The sequence below is a fragment of the Haemaphysalis longicornis genome, unplaced genomic scaffold, assembly GCF_048455015.1.
Source record: "Haemaphysalis longicornis isolate Haplotype H1 unplaced genomic scaffold, Haemaphysalis longicornis Haplotype H1 scaffold_11, whole genome shotgun sequence".
Classification (NCBI taxonomy): domain Eukaryota; kingdom Metazoa; phylum Arthropoda; class Arachnida; order Ixodida; family Ixodidae; genus Haemaphysalis; species Haemaphysalis longicornis.
Window position 1 is genome coordinate 46,169,579 of NW_027526214.1, and position 15,710 is coordinate 46,185,288.

General features: G+C 50.1%; 1 protein-coding gene and 1 non-coding gene across 2 annotated transcripts; both read right to left on the minus strand.

The window, feature by feature from the left end:
• Window positions 1-5,398: 5,398 nt before the first annotated feature.
• On the minus strand, window positions 5,399-5,758 carry LOC144160631 (uncharacterized). Its single transcript, XM_077691863.1, has one exon. It carries the CDS (start codon window positions 5,756-5,758, stop codon window positions 5,399-5,401), a length of 360 nt encoding a protein of 119 aa, XP_077547989.1.
• Window positions 5,759-15,276: 9,518 nt separating this feature from the next.
• On the minus strand, window positions 15,277-15,349 carry Trnat-agu (transfer RNA threonine (anticodon AGU)). Its single transcript has one exon. It is a non-coding gene; the product is annotated as a tRNA-Thr (tRNA).
• Window positions 15,350-15,710: the final 361 nt, after the last annotated feature.

Below are 15,710 nucleotides of genomic sequence, written 5' to 3' on the forward strand. Positions count from 1 at the left end.
GGCCTGGATAGCAGAATCTGCCATTGCTCTTGTTGGGTAGTTGACGGAAAGAGAGGAGGGTGCTCAGGGCTGAAGTCGCACACCCCGATTACGGGGCGGAGTGTTCCTACTTCTGAGCAATATTTACATTCAGCGTCTTAGCGATTCGGATGCATTAAGTGAAGACGCGTAGGCTGTGGGAAGCAGCCCGGATTGTATGAGCCGTAAGGTAGTTTGTTGTTCTCTAAAAAGGTCAGGGTAAGGCGAAGGTACGGTCTGTCTCAGAAGGCGATAATGCTGGGTTATCTCCCTGAACGTGACAAGTGGATGACTGTCCTCGTGCAGCTCCATAGCCCGGGAGGTAAAAGCGCAGGCTTGTTGGGTGGGCGTATTTCCTGCCCTCCATTGAAGCGTGAGGGGATATGCAGATGAGCTGAATGGAACCATTTGGGGAGTGGTATTTTAGCACGCGCAGTGCAGGTCAGGACACCCAACACGACTGGTAATTCCAATAGGCTTGCTGGGAATCGGTGACTACCCTCCGTACCCCTGGTTGAGTGAGAGCCAAGGTGATGACTGCCTCTTCTGCTGCCGTCATTTCTTGGGTCCTAAGCGAGGTACACGCAAGGAGGTTGGTTCTGGAGGTAGCCACAATGATGGCGTATTGCTGCCCTCGATGTTTGGAGGCGTCTGTGTAGATAACTGCATGATCCCCACCGAGGGTGGTGTTTAGCGCTTGAGCCCGTGCTTTTCGGTGACCCTGGTCATGTGAGGGGTTCACATTTCTAAGCAAAGGGAGCATCTTTAGTTTTAGTCGCCAAGAGTCTGGGAGTACGTCAAGCGGATTGACATTCTGGGCTGCCCAGCCAATCTGGTGAAGCATGCGGCTACCCACCGCAGTTCTGAGTCGGACCTTCTGGTTAGAAAGATGGCCTTCTATCAGCTCTTGCACCGTGTTGTGGAGCCCCGTGCTAAGCAGCCTCGGTGTGGACGCACTCATGAGAAGACCAATGGCCTGCTCAACCGCTTTTCTAATCATTATTATAAAGCATCTCTATGTCTTCCTTGTCGAGAAGAAGACAGGGGGTTGACGTAAGTGACTCTCGGGAGGACAAAAGCTTCAATTAATCGAAAGGTACCGGATTCCTTTAGGCCTCGCTTCTTGGTGGCAAGTAGCCTGATCATGTGTATGATTTGATTAATGGCATTTTTGAGGCGCTGCAAGCAGACGTCACTCTTGGTGTTAGCCTCGAGATGTAGGCGATCTTGATGCTGGGTCTTGGAGTGATGGCCTGGCCATCAAGGAGTATTTGAATGTATTCCTTGGTTTGGCGTGAGGGCGGACGACAAGGAGCTGTGAGTTTTTACGTGAAAACTGGAGGCCACAGGCTTTAGCACAATGGCGTGCTAGAAGTGAGATGCCATGCATTGGTGTGAGCTTCCTTTAATTTTTGTAACTCTTAGCACATGAGCAATGTGCGCACAGGGCCGCTAGACGGGCGTGAGTGGTCGCGTGACGCTTTAACGTGGCATTTAGCGAGAACGCAGGGGGTAAACCCGTAGATGTGCTTGGTGAGTACACCACCTGTTTTACCCGTCTCCGCGTGGGCTCGTAGCTAAATCGGTAAGACAACGGGTTTTCGCTTTGTTAGTGTATTGGTTCCAGGTTCGAATCCCCGCGGTGCCAGTAAATTCTTTTATTTGTTCGCTGGAGTTTTCTGGTGACACCAACGGTTGCGAAAGAACCCTTGGGGGGTAGAGGAAAAAAGCTTGGCTTTAAAAAAATTCAAAACGTTGTCATCGGCCATACTGAGATGGTTAAGAAAAAGCACAGCCTGTCTACTCAATATAATAAACAGGGAGCATATGAGAGCTAGATATTAAAAGCGGAAAGAAAGCCACCAAGACGCGGATTCTGCTTAAGCTTATCCCCAAGTTTAAGACGCCCTTGTCGTGTAGACAAGGACGGTTCATTGCCGATAACTTCCATTAGGCGGGCTGAAAAAGGCAGCCAAAGCTGAGGAGTTTGCATGCAGAATGGCCATTGAAGAATTCATGGCGTCAGTCGGCTGTCTGTCGATAGTCCAGAAATAGACTTTCTGGTGGGAAAGCTTACGTAAACATGGCCGGAGAGTGGCTCTCTATAAAGCTGAAGCTTCACATTAATTCGACCTCGCTTGGCGACGTCCCAAACACTGGTGAAATGTTGCTACATTATAAACTGCTCCCCAAAGACACGATCACTTTTAAATGCGACGATTGTGCCAGCACCAATGGAAGTAAGGAGACGTTGACCGTAAGGTTGTGCGACATTGCAATGGGGACGTAGTGTCGCCAGTTGCTGGTAGTCCGAAATGAGGCAAAGCCAGGGTTTTTTACCCCTTTCGGTCCTGGAGGTGTCCATTTACTGCATCAAATAAAGGTTCCCCAAAAACTTAGAGAACGAAATCAAAAGTGATATATTTAGGGGGAATTGACCTTCAAAGATGTCTATTTTGATATATATCACGGCTATTTCCTTTTGGTATAGCTGCACATACCAAAAAGAAAAAAGCTACGTTGTATTACGACAGTCGGAATTATGATTCTGAGCTTCAAAAAATGGGGGTCTCAGTTTTATTCTCAAGGCTCTAAATCTAAAATGCATGCCTTACGAAGCTTATTTCTTGTTTGTGAGATTATTTATACCCAACGTTAGGGGAAATGAGCAAAAGGGATGTGTTTACTCAACATAAAATTTTAAATTGCCAGATGTCCTAATAAATTGCATCAATAATAAACCAGTTATAACTTTCCATTCCACATGTATTTTTGTTTGCGGGCTGATGGGACCCTTAAGTTTAGGAAAATACACAGAAAGCACTGCTTTGCTTGAATTAAAAAATGTGTGCTCACGTGTTTAATTACCTGAAGAACTTGCTAGTCAATTATGTCGCTAACAAGAAGTTGCGGATGAATTGGATTGGATTGTACAAGACTTTATTGATGAAGATCCTGCAGTAGGCGGGGCCAATTTACGGCTCCGCCTCAACGCGGCCGAACGTTGCGTCTTCTTTCGGAGCCCTGCTGAGCACTAGCTCCTTTTTGGAGCCCATGCCTTTCAAGCGCGGTGAAGATCTGCTGGATGGCCCATTCTTGATCTATCTGGCTGACTGACTCGATGGCTCCTTGAGGTTTCGCTGCATATATCACGAAACTGGCACTGTCCAGTTCGGTGGCAAAGTCCCACATAACGTGCCACAGGTAGGCTGGTCCCTTCTTGCACACACTGTACAAGGCCTCGGGGTATTCTTCCGGGAACACCTGAGGTAACGCTGCCGGTGATGTGACCGACGCTGTCAGGAGTTTTCCTAGACACACTGCTTCCTCGCAACCCAGTCGGCGATGTGGTGATGAATACGCCCGTCTCGAAGGCCGCATGTTCTTGAGCGTTTCGCCATAGCCCCTCGCTCGGTCCGTGGTCTCCGGCCACCATTCGCACTCGGGACAACTCTTTACACTGGGAGCGCGGTGAGTAATGGCGCGCGACTCCTTTGGGCCGTATCGTTGTGGTTGAGTGTATTCGTTGAGCATGCACCCGCGTGCCCAGGAATCCACCTTACTTCCACTCTTCTTTCTTCCTGCGCAACTACACGATCGATTATCTTGGCTGCCTTGTCACTGATGTGGCCGTTCGCTACGTTTCGGACGGCTTCTAGCGAATCGCTCAGGGTGGTGTCACACCATGGCTCGGCCATCGCTCGGGTGACGCGGATCTCCTCTGCTTCGGTTGAATTACACACCGCATTCTCGCTGACGTGGACACTTCCCCCGTTCTCGCATTGATGGTAACCGCTGAGTATCTGCCCTTTCCATAGTCTGCTGTTTCTACGTATCTCGTTCTCGGGTCACCGCTGTACTGCTCGATGGGGTACTTAGCCCTGCCTCGTCTCTGCTCCCGGTTGAGCTCTGGATGTACGTTCTTCGGGATGAGACTCACCCGCACGTTTTCTCGAACTTTATCACAGAGCTTGTGAAGCTGCCTCCCCGTGACCTGATAGCCGTACTCCAAGGTATTGAGTATAGCCCGGCCCATCTTGGGCCCCGCCAGTCTTTCTCGCTGTCCCGCCAGCTGCGCCTCGATGCGCTCGTCCAGTTTTGTGAACGCCCAACTGCATCAGCCGCTCGGTGTTCGTTGACTCTTCAACCCTAACGCTCGCTTGTACAACCTTCCGATCGTGGTGTAAATCTTGTTCTTGTCCGTCTGCAACCACTTGTGGTAAGCCGCTGTGTACGCTATCTGACTGACAGCGAAGGATTGCACCAACCTCGCGAGCCCTTCCCCATGCATGCCCGCCTGCTTGGACGAAACGCGCTGGATCAGCCGCAGGGTACTTGCTGTCTTGATCGCCAACTTCATCAGAATATCCTTGCTGCCGGTGTGGCTGATCAGCATGAGCCGGATCTCGGGAACCTCGGGAATTCTCTGCCCGGTCTCGGTGCTCAGAACCAGGTGATCGCACTCTCTCGGGGGCAAGCGATGTCGCCCGGACTTGCGAGGCGAGTACACCAGGAGCTCTGTCTTGGATGGCGAGCACGGCAGGCCCGTCCTGTCAAGCCGCATTTCGATAGCCGAGGCTGCTTTATGCAGCCTTCTTTCAATACTGGCGTCCGTGCCACCGGTCATCCACAGCGTAATATCATCAGCATAGATTATATGCCGGACGCCCTTGACGCCCGCCACCGTTTCGGTGACCCGGATCATGGCGATGGTAAACAGCAGCGGTGAGATATTGGACCCCTGGGGCGTGCAAGTCCTGCCAGTATCTCGTTCTGGTAGCTCGCTCTCTCCTTTCTTCCTTTATTAATTCCGTGTTCCCCATAATAAAAAAAAAACAAAAAAAATTCGGGGAACGAAACCCGCTCCAGCCACGCTATGGTAGGTTAACAGCCAAAAAAATAAATAAAAAGGAGCGATAGCCCAAAACTATTTTTTTGTAGAAACCAATGTGTAGATGAAAAAAAATGATACTTAGCACCACACCAAACTCTCCATGCTTACCCAAATCACAGGGAGCAAGCTAATAGCGAACTGGTGAAGCACCAATGACAAAAATAAATCAGAATCAGTACAAATAAAACATACACACTAAGGCACCCCGCACACTGCGAAAAGAAAAAGGTAAACAGTGCACATATTATGTGGCATCGCACAGTACCGAAAAGCGGTCTACAACGCTATATAGCTGACACCAGTCAATAAAAAGGGGCACCTATGACTAGCTTGTGAAAGCATATCTCGCAAAGTTTCAAAAGCGGGGAGAAACAGCATGCCGCTATATCCTTGAACACTGCATAAGAAAAAGACAGACAAAACTCAGTGCATGTTGCGCTCTCCTGCGTGCAGCTCGATCTTTCGCCCCGAGAGGAAGTTCTTGATTTACTCATAACTTCTCTCGACCATGTTGAGTTCCGTCACCTGCGCCAGGATGCCCGAGTGCTTGACCCGATCAATGGCGCTTTGCAGCTCCAATCCCAGGATCACCATGATGTCTATCGTCTCGTTCTCGATGATCTCTTGTTTCAGTTGTATCATCGCATCTTGAGTGCTCAGGCCCCTCCGAAACCTGATCATCGAATCTGGATACAGCCCCTCTTGCTCTAGGTAATCTTGCCAGCGGTTCTCGAACACGTGCTCGAGGACCTTCCCCGCCACGATGTCAGCGAGTTGGGGCGCAAGTTCTCGATGCTTGGTGGCCTTCCCAGTTTCGGTATCAATACCGTCTTCGCCTTCTTCCATTGCATCGGTAGCTTACCACTCAGCCAGCAGAAGTTGTAGTATCTCGTAAGCGCCTCGATTGACAGGTCATCTAAATTTCCCAGGGCCTTGTTCGAAACCCCATTTGGTCCCACCGCCGATTTGGAGTTCAGCTCCCGCAGAGCGGTCTTGACCTAGGCCGTCGTGACGTCGCGGTCTAGTTTCTCGTTCGAGACCCCTGCGTACGCCGGGTGTTGCTCGGTCTGCGTTCAGGTAGGTACTTAGAACTCAGCCTTTTAATCAGCTCGTCCCTTCCGAGTGTCTTTTCGGCCTCGTGCATCATGACATGAGCCATGCGATTCTGCTGGAACGACTTGCTCTTGGTCTCGTCCAATAAATGACGGATCAACGACCAGGCCTTTCCATGATGCAGGCTACCATCTATGTGGTTATATTGCTCGTCCCACTGCTGTCTGCCAAACAACGCGCGGAGCCTCGCAATCGCGCGGTTCAGTTCAGTTACCTTCTTCCTAAGCTTCTTGTTCCACTCCTGCTTCTTCCACCGCTCCTTCATCGATGTCTTTGCCTCGAGCAAGTGCGCCAGCTTGCTGTCGACGCTCGAGATGTCATCGTGAGTCTCGATCGACATTGAAGCTCGCTTGACGTCCTCCATGATGCTGGCCGTCCACTCTTGGATATAATAATTGTCTTTTACAGCCATCGGGTCTTCTCGCCTATGGTTGCGAAAAGCTTCCTTGGCGGTCCACCTCTGTTCCATCTTGCGGCCCCGCCGCCGACCAGTTCGATCTCCAAGATGTAATGGTTGCTCTCCAGGTCCTTCCCGGTGTCTCGCCACGTCACCTCTCCCCCGTTCTTGACAAAGTTCAGGTTCGGCGTGGTGTCCTGTCGAGTTGAGGAGCCGTTCGCCTGCCTTCATTGCTTGGGGTGAGTGATCAGGGTGAACCCCTGCTCTGTTGCGTCGTGCATAAGGTCTTTGCCTTTGACGGTATCTTACTTGTACCTCACGCTTGATGCGAGGCATCTAAGTCTTCCTGCACCACTAGTGTCTCTTTCTTGGCTTGGCTGCTCGCCGCTCTCATCAGGGTGTTGAACTTCTGGCTGTTGTCATTCGGGTTACTTCATACGTTCCCCCCAAAAAAGGGCGCGCTTGCAGCCTTTACCTGGCGCGATCTCGACACATACTTGCTCGCAATTGCTCTTGTTGCCTTTGTTTAGTTGATGTTCAATGGTGGTTAAGCCCTTCCTAGCCAGGGTATTGTTTATTACAGGAGTCTCGCCGCCTACAGAGAGCACATACAGATCGCCAAGGACAAGGCCCTAAGACAGGCATGTGCAGATGCATCCCGCAAGAGCTTGTTCGGGCAACCATTTAAAGCCGCGTTTCGGAAGCACCGAGTACCTTCTTTTTTGGCAGGCCTTCTCCAGAAAACTCAATTCCGTTGTGATTGCCATGAAGATGACACTCTGGCCCACAAGGCAATGAGGGTCGTCATTGCCACAACTAGATACCACACGGAAGTCCACGACGAGCTCTTTACACTTGATGATTTGCGATTGGCCTCCAGAAAACTGAATTTGGGGTCCGCTCCGGGACCTGATAACATCACCACTCCCATGGTTTATGTTCTTGCCTTCTACTAGGCTATTTTCCTCCTCACTGGAAGCAAGCCCACGTTAAATGTTTATTGAAACCTGGACGTCCGCCGACGGAGACTTCTTCATACAGAACAATATGCATTACGTCGATGATTGGGAAGCTGCTAGAACTACTGCTAGATTAACAATTTTACTATTTGCTACACCGTTTCGGGCTCCTTCATCCACATCAGTATGGCTTCACCTTGGGACACAACACAACAACCGCTTTGTTTGATTTGCGTAGCCGTCTGCAACACCATCGAGACCATGGTGGTCTGTCTCTTGTTATATCCCTTGATTTCGCTGGGGCATTTGACACTATTTGGCACCCCCCACTTTTGTACTTTTTTCGCTCACACAATTGCCCTTGAAACATCTATGAGCTGCTAAAATCGTTTCTTGAAGGGCGCACTGTTCGTTACGAGGCGTTTTTAGGAAACATTACCCACGTCACAACAAAGGGGTCTCCTCAAGGTTCTCCCATTAGCCCCCTTTTGTGGAATGCCTAAATTTTTGACATGCTCTGCATTCCCTTGCCGGAAGACACGTATTTACAAGCCTACGCAGATGTCACGGTTATCGTCATTCATGCGCGCACGGGCCGTCAACTAGAAGCCATGGCGAATGAAACGCTGTCCAAAGTTACTTCTTGGGCAGAGAAGGTGAAGCTAAGGCTAAACCCTTCCAAATGTTCTTGCCTCCTCGTTTCCAGAGGTGACCGAGGTACGATACGAAAGCCTACCATCCGACTTTATGGTGTAACCTTCAAGCAAGACACCGAAATAAAACTGCAAGGAGTGGTATTTGACAACCACTTGACCTTTGCTGCCCACACGAACCATTTAAAATCAAGTGTTGAGAAAATGGTTGTGTATAAAATGGCTCACTAGATTTGCACGCATGCACACCCTCGTGAACGGTTCTCATCTGCGTCAACTGCGTCATCTGGTCGTCCTTCCTGCAATTTCCTACAGCGCTGCCGCTGGTGGAACTTAAATCAACACCATTGTCTAAAAGCTGGAGTTCACTCATTGCTTAGGTCATCATTGTTCGCGATCACGGGAGCTTACACCACGACGAGGACATCAGCCCTTGACGTCATCGTCAATGCGCTCCCGTTACACAGTTACGTTGACATCACTGTGCGCATCTTTTTACTGTTTCATCATCGACAATGAATCACATTCAGCTCGGTTTCCTTCAGACCGGCCGACGCGCGACGTCTTCGTGTCCGAAGTGGCCGCCTGACGAGCGCGGAGGCTAACCAGCGACTTCATCTCTCCGCTCTCCACTCTTTATCAGACGGTTCCCACACACCCACTGCGGCTAGAGCAGCCTTTGTCATTCTGAACGGGCCCGACCGCGTGCACGCCGTAAGAAGGTTCCATTTAGTTTCTCCCACTTCATCGTTTGACGCTGAAGTTATAGCCCGGCAAAAACTCATCCAGTTCCTCCTGGACAATAGGCCTTCCTCTTATGTCAGTATATACTCTGACAGTCTTTCTGTAGTTCTGGCACTCAACAATCCTTTTAATAAGTCCTCCACAATCCACCAATTGAAACATGACATTCTCTTGCTCTCGAGCTCAGTCTCCTTGACCTTGTACCTTGTGCCAGCGCACTCTGACTTGTGGGGGAACGAACTCGCCGACGCCGTCGCGCAAAGTGCTGCTACGAGAGGACAGGATGTGTGCGGGAAAATATCCAAACATGGTGCACTTGTCGCTATTGACAGCAGGTCGCCTATTGTGGCAGGAGGCGTGGTCATCAAACAACAGTGACACAGAATTATTTCGCTGGACGCCCATTGTTCTCAATCTGCGTGCTTCTTTTCAGCTGTGTAAAAAACTGACTCAACTTATAACTGGACATCTCCGATTCCCTCATTATTTCTTCCGCCTCGAGCGTATGCCGGACTGCCTGTGTTTTTGCGGTGCGGCCGCCACTTCCATCTCTCACTATCTGACGCAGTGTTCAAAAACTTCATCTTACATTCAACGACTGCTTCGCAGTGTGCGGCCACCACTTGAACCGCCAAACCTTCGGCATCTGTTAGATAAATCTGAAGACATCCAGATCAAAATCGAGCTCGTCGACTTCATTTCCCGTTCCTTACCCGACGTGTGATGCCGGTGTGAGTCCAATGGCCCTTCATCGGCGCCGTACCATCTACAAGCCTGGGCATTCTTGCGGCCCAACATGTCACTTGTGATCTGTGCGGCTCTGCACTGCGCGTGTTTTGTTCTTTTTGTTTGGTTTTCTCAAGTTGTGTTTGGTGTGCACATGACGGGAAACACGTGTTCTCTCTGGAGTCGTGTTCCTTGGGACAATTCGTGCCTTTCTTAAGTGTGGTGTTTTTTTTATCGCGTGTACCATGGTACAGTGAGTGGTAGTGAGAGCTGCATTGTTTACGCTGGACCCAGTGACTTTCTATTTATTACCTTTACAGTGCCTCGGCGGTGCTTCGTTTTGTATTTTGTGGATACTGTGCATAATGTGTTCGGTGTTTCAGCAGGGCCTCGCAGTTAGATATTCTCGTGAACGGAAATACCCCAACTGGACTTTCATTTTAAAACAGCTACTTCTAGATGGACATTTGAGGCAAATTTTATAACTTAAACATCATATGTATTTGTATTTTTTTTCGTGTTTTTTTTTCTCCTGTGCTACATATCCATTTTTTTCCACGCTGCTAGCTGCTACATTTTTTCCACTGCACTTAACAATTAGGACATTTTGCTACCTGTTTCCTTTGTTTACTTACAATCACATCCTTGATTGCTGACTATCTTCTCACGTGTTATATACCTGCTGCCCGAGCATATGGAACGTCGAAAGAAGTTTTTTTAACCCTGCAAATTGGCTTTTTTTCAATCAAAAAAAGAAAGGTTGGCTTTTAGCCCCATTCATTTATTTTATATTCGCTTTAAACCTGCCATAGCCTTGCTGGAGCGGGTATTGTTCCGCACTTTATTTTTCTTTATTCTTTGGGGGAGGTGGGAACATAGAACTTTAAGAGTAATAAAAAGGGTACACACCTCTCGCCGACCGGGCGTGTCAGCGTGGGCCCTGTACCCCGGCCAGTTCGGGTCCTTTACCACCGTTTCTTGCAACATGGTGATGTCTGGCTTGTTCGCCGCGCCCCGCACATGCTGCTGGAGCGACGCTCTCTTGTTGAGACTTTGGCTATTCCACTGCCAGATCGTGAGCGACGTGGTCGCTGGCCCCGAGGTTACTGTGCGATAGGACCTTCTTGTCATGGTTGCTGCTCTGGTGATTTGTGAACTTGGTCTTGCAGATACGGGTGGTTCACAAACTGCGCTGTAAACACCGGGATTCTTACTATGGGCTTTAGCGTTTGCTCAAACCGCTCGAACAGCGCATCCAAGTTCTGCACCAAACCTGCCTTTGCAGTAATCCTTTCCTTAAGTCTTGCGAATCTTTGCTCTGTTGACCCCGCCTTCTGCTCCATCACCGTCGTCAGAGTAGCGACTGTTGCCATTTGTTGCTCCAGCTGGGCTTGGAGGTTGACCTTTGTCGACTTGCGTGGCTTCTTTTTCGGCGCCTCGGACGTCCCTTCTTCCTCTTCGTCTCTGACGGCCTCCACCAGCCGCTGTTGCGATGCCGCAACTTTTTTCTGATGCTGCTCTGCTATTCTCTGTTGTTGTACCAGCTTCTGCTCTGTATCGGCCACCTCTGTATCTGCTGGCCATTTCTGCCCTTGATGCCTTTGCTGCTGCCCTTGCGGGGTGCGACGGTTAACACCCCAGTCTTCTTTCCACCTCTGCCAGCCGCTTCGCCAGCATCTCAATGGTTGCCCTTTGTTTTCGTTTATGTCTCTCAGTTGATCATTGGCTCTCTGTAGTTGCTCGTAACCATGGTGGTTCTTGTATCCGTTCGGTGCTGTCTTGCCGTGGCCCTGCGCAGCGGCAACCCAGCTCACTCCCGGGCGGAGCTGCTGCGGCGACTTCAGGCCGCCGCCACTGCTTCCGCGAATAGACTCGCGTGACAGATTGCGTGACCTTGACCGCAGGTTTTGTGACTCACCTCAAGATGCACGTCGACCTCGGCTTACGTCATGTGTCGTCACGGCTCCTGCGCTTCAAGCCGCGGGAAGGAGCCCGGTGAAGGCGTCCTTTGCCGCTGCTGCCTTTGTTGTCGTTCGACGTTCTTTGTTCCCATCGTCTTTTTCTTACTACATATGGAATCTTGCATCTTGATTTACAGGCTCGGTCACCCGTTGGATGACCCTCGCCACACAACACACGTATGGTCTTTCCTTGGTTTACTCACCTCACAGGCCAGGCAAACCTTCGCGCTAACAGTTGGGCATACGTCGCCGCGGTGTCCAACTGTACCGCAGCACTTACATACCTCAAATTGCTTCCTGTACAGGCTACACTGGTATAGCATAGACCCGTACCTCACAAATCTTGGAACCTTCTTGATATCGAAAGTGACAATAACCGTCCTCGACGTGCCAATAGCCTTAGCCCCTATGGCAGTAGGGTTATACTTTGTCACAATCTGTTCGTTGAGCTTGCTCTCAGAATCTTCTACCGGGACGCCCCTAATTACTCCCTTGACGGTGCCATGTGCGGTCGCCCGTACGGGTTGACTTCATGCTTCTTGCCTAGAACTTTTATGTCTCCTACTTGGATGTACTTCTTCGCCCTCGCCATGCTCGGCGTGCTGTTCACCACGATGTTTTGGAGAAAATTAGGGCCCATCTTGCATTCCGCCCTGTCCGCTTTCTGGGTAATACCCGCAGCCACCATGATGTCCTCCGGCACACGCGCCGGGTAACTCTTTGCTATGTGTAACCCCCCGCGGGGTCGCATCACAATCTTCATCTCCTCTGCGGACATACTTGGCGGGCGGGCGGCTCGAATGAACTCTATCCTAACGCTCTTGCCCCTGTCTTTCTGTTGTCAAGCGCCGAAATCTCAATGCCGGTGAGGTCAGCCAGCTCACTGTGGTCTCCTCGCCGCCTCGATGTTTTGCCGTTCACGCCGACACTCAGCCACCCGCTGGACTTGTAGAACTCTTCGGGCGTAATCTCTTCTCCCTCAACTTGCACGGGTATCCGGGTCACGAGCTCCGCCATTGCTGGTGTGGTCGACGAGGCTCCTTCCATCCCGCCCTGCGAGACGCCGGCAGTTAGGCGCAGCCTTCGTCTAGCGCGTTATTGAAAAGTGCGACAAATTGGTGAAAACCGCACCTTTTGCCGAAAATCCACTGTCAGTCGATGACCCACATATTTCCGAAGACGATGGTGCTAAAATTTTCGTGGATGGAAATAATTAACACTGCCTAGTTGAACATTATTCCAGAGCCGATGTGAACACGTTGACACACCTAGGCGACCACAGCACCGCCCCCCAACTTGCGCATGAATATGACTATTTTTCTACGGTGCCTACTCTACAGAGAAAATGTGCCGCTAAAGGCAGAAACGAAGTTTTTATGGACAACGTCAGGGTGCACTGTGACGTCGAAGGCCTACGTGCAATTGAGGCTGGTTTTTCTGCTAGAGAAAGCACAATGGTTGTGGTCCAGGCGATGAATATTGGTGTCATTTGAAATTTGAGAACTCATATCATCGAACGAATCCTTTGTGTCTCAAAAGCCAGAAAAAGCATGCCGTTGACCTTCTTGACACCATAGAAATCTTTGCCGCTGCGGGCGCCTCCAATTACGTAGGACCTATTTGACGTTGTTTCCGTTGATGCGATTTCGACGAACCAGCGGCCACTGGTGATACGGATCATACTGTAATGAATGTAGGCCCGGACCGCGTAGAGAGTCACAAACCCCGACTGCGTCCTCGCAAAACACGAACACACACTAAACATAGTAACGTGGTATAGGTACCCAGAGGAATGGACACTTAAGCACACGCACGGAGTAGACACAGAAACACATTCAGGAGTGGACGAGATTCGGCACAGTAAAAAGCACGCGTGATACTCTCGCGACGATTGCAGCAGCGAGACGGTGTCTGACTGACGATTCCAAGAGCTTCTTAACCCTAGGGACGGGCAACAGAGCAGAATACTGCAATTACTTGAAGAAGTGTTGCCCCACTTCTCAGGACCCAGATGGAGGCCGATGGTTAATGGTGGGTTTGAATAGCTGGCGCCTGGTCCGTAGCGAGGCCCCGCTGCCCGCGCTCGACGCTACCAAAACCCTAATCACTCCCATGGGCGCAGAAGGGGTGGTCGTCTCGTCGGCCGTCGTCTCGTTGACAGCCCGGTCAGGGGCTTGGACGGGAAAGCCGCTGACGATGCTCGGGCCTATACGCAAGGGTAGCTGTCTTGCTGCCTCCGAGAAGGAAGAGTTTCCAATTTCACCTTCTTCCTCGCACCTTGCGTCTTTTTCGTCACCCACACGCGTGAAATTCGGTTGGTTGATGAATCGATTTGTTGCAGCGACACCTCATTACACTACCTCGCCTTATGAAAGTTCTATGGAAAACTACTCTAAATGTCGCAGTAGGCCAGTCAGTCGGTGTCCATCAGAGGTCGTGAGAGGTTATTAGTGTAGAGTTCAAAAATAGTTCAAGTGAAAAAACTCCACGATGCACAGCACAGTCATTCAGGTGAGTTCGCAAAGGTTCACCAAAGCATTTCCTCAAATATAGACCTTTATGTACAGTTAGTTACTACAGAATGTGCTAAAACAGCAAATGACTACGGGGCATTTTACTTCGCTTACGTGCACCACCACAAAAAACAATCCTGCAAGCAGTCACACACCTACCAGTCCTGGTAAAGAAGAAGGTTCCGGAATTTCTTCTCTAGAAATTGATAAAAGGTAAGTGCGAAAGTGTAAGAACACACATGGTACAGTTCCAGACAAAAGTTGCAAATTCCCGCCGCTAAACATATACGCATCAGGCTTGGCGGACCAAACCGCCACCTCATCCTAAGCTCAACCGCGCCGAAGCAGTGCTTTACAGGCAACTACAGACGATCTCAGTGCTCACCCCGGTGCTCGCGCGCAACGTGTGCCCCGACATCTACGAAAACGTGTTGTGCAGTATGTGCAAGAGAACAAATGCAACGCTGGCCCACCTGATGTGGGCTGTGAAAGACATTTAATAGAGGCAGACGACGCAAGGCGTATGCCCGAGGACACCACTTTCGCCATGAACTCGAGTGAGCACGAGATTCAAATACGGACTATCCAGCGGCTCGAGGCTGCTCTTGCAGGGCAGAAGCGTAGGGAAGCATCGTCGGAGGGTCGACGGGTCAACACCCGCACACCCAACGCACTCCGAACGCGCCGACGCCCGCGAGACATTGCTTCGGGGACGACCTGACCCTCGTCTAGGAGAGGCCGGCCCTGCGTGGCCGTAGCCCCCTCCCTCAGCAGGAACATTCAATAAAGTCATTTTCTCTCTCTCTCTCTAAGCAAATAGCAGATCAGAAATAAAAAATGAGGTGCTCGGCAGAAATCAGACAGAAAATAAGGGTTGGCAGTAAAAAAAAACATCGGAAAGCAAAGGGGATGTTGTGGTAATGCATAAAAACACATGAAGAATTTTTGAGTCAGAAAGAATGTTGTGAAAAAATGGCCGCCGGGTGGGATCCAACCCCACAACCTCCAGAATTCCGGTCTTTCACTTTTTCACTCGTTAACTGGTCTTTCACCATTTTTTTTCTGACTGAAAAAATTCTTCATCGGTTTCTATGACGCACCACAACCTGCCGTTGGCTTTCCCAGGTTTTCTTGGCTGCCGACCCTTATTTTCATTCTTATATGTATATATACATATATATTAAGGCAGAAATAGGAGTAGGCAGTGAATAAAACCTTGGAAAACAAAGGGGAGGATGTGTTAGGTAATTGAAACAGGAAAAAGAATATAGACGGAAAGAAAGAAAGTGAAAAAAAATGCCGCCAGGTGGGATCCGAACCCACAATCTCCAGAATACTGGTCTGGTGCGATGACCACTACGCTACCAGCGGGGCGATTTTCCCCTTCATTTTCTGTGGTATTTATATTAGGTATTTCTGTTTCCTGTGCTTGCGGGTGGTAGCCAGCGCCACTCGGACTGCTCGGGGTGAATGGGACCTTCTTTTTAACCCCCGGGCCGAGACTCGAGTGTCTACGACATGTCAAGAGTGGTCGACCAGCGTTGAACCCTCTTAAGCTTCTTATTGCACCAAGACTGCGAGAACAAAGGCACTCGCTATGCATGTAGCGAATCAGAATTGGAAATAAGGAGCTCGTTGAAATAAGGCAGAAATAACAGCTGGCAGTCAAGGAAACCTTAGAAAGCAAAGGGGAGGATGTGGTAGGTAATTGAAACAGATAAAGAATTTGGAA

What these genes read in the sequence shown, in the direction of transcription:
- LOC144160631 (XM_077691863.1), bottom strand. Translation starts at nt 5,758, where the DNA reads ATGGAAGAAGGCGAAGACGGTATTGATACCGAAACTGGGAAGGCCACC.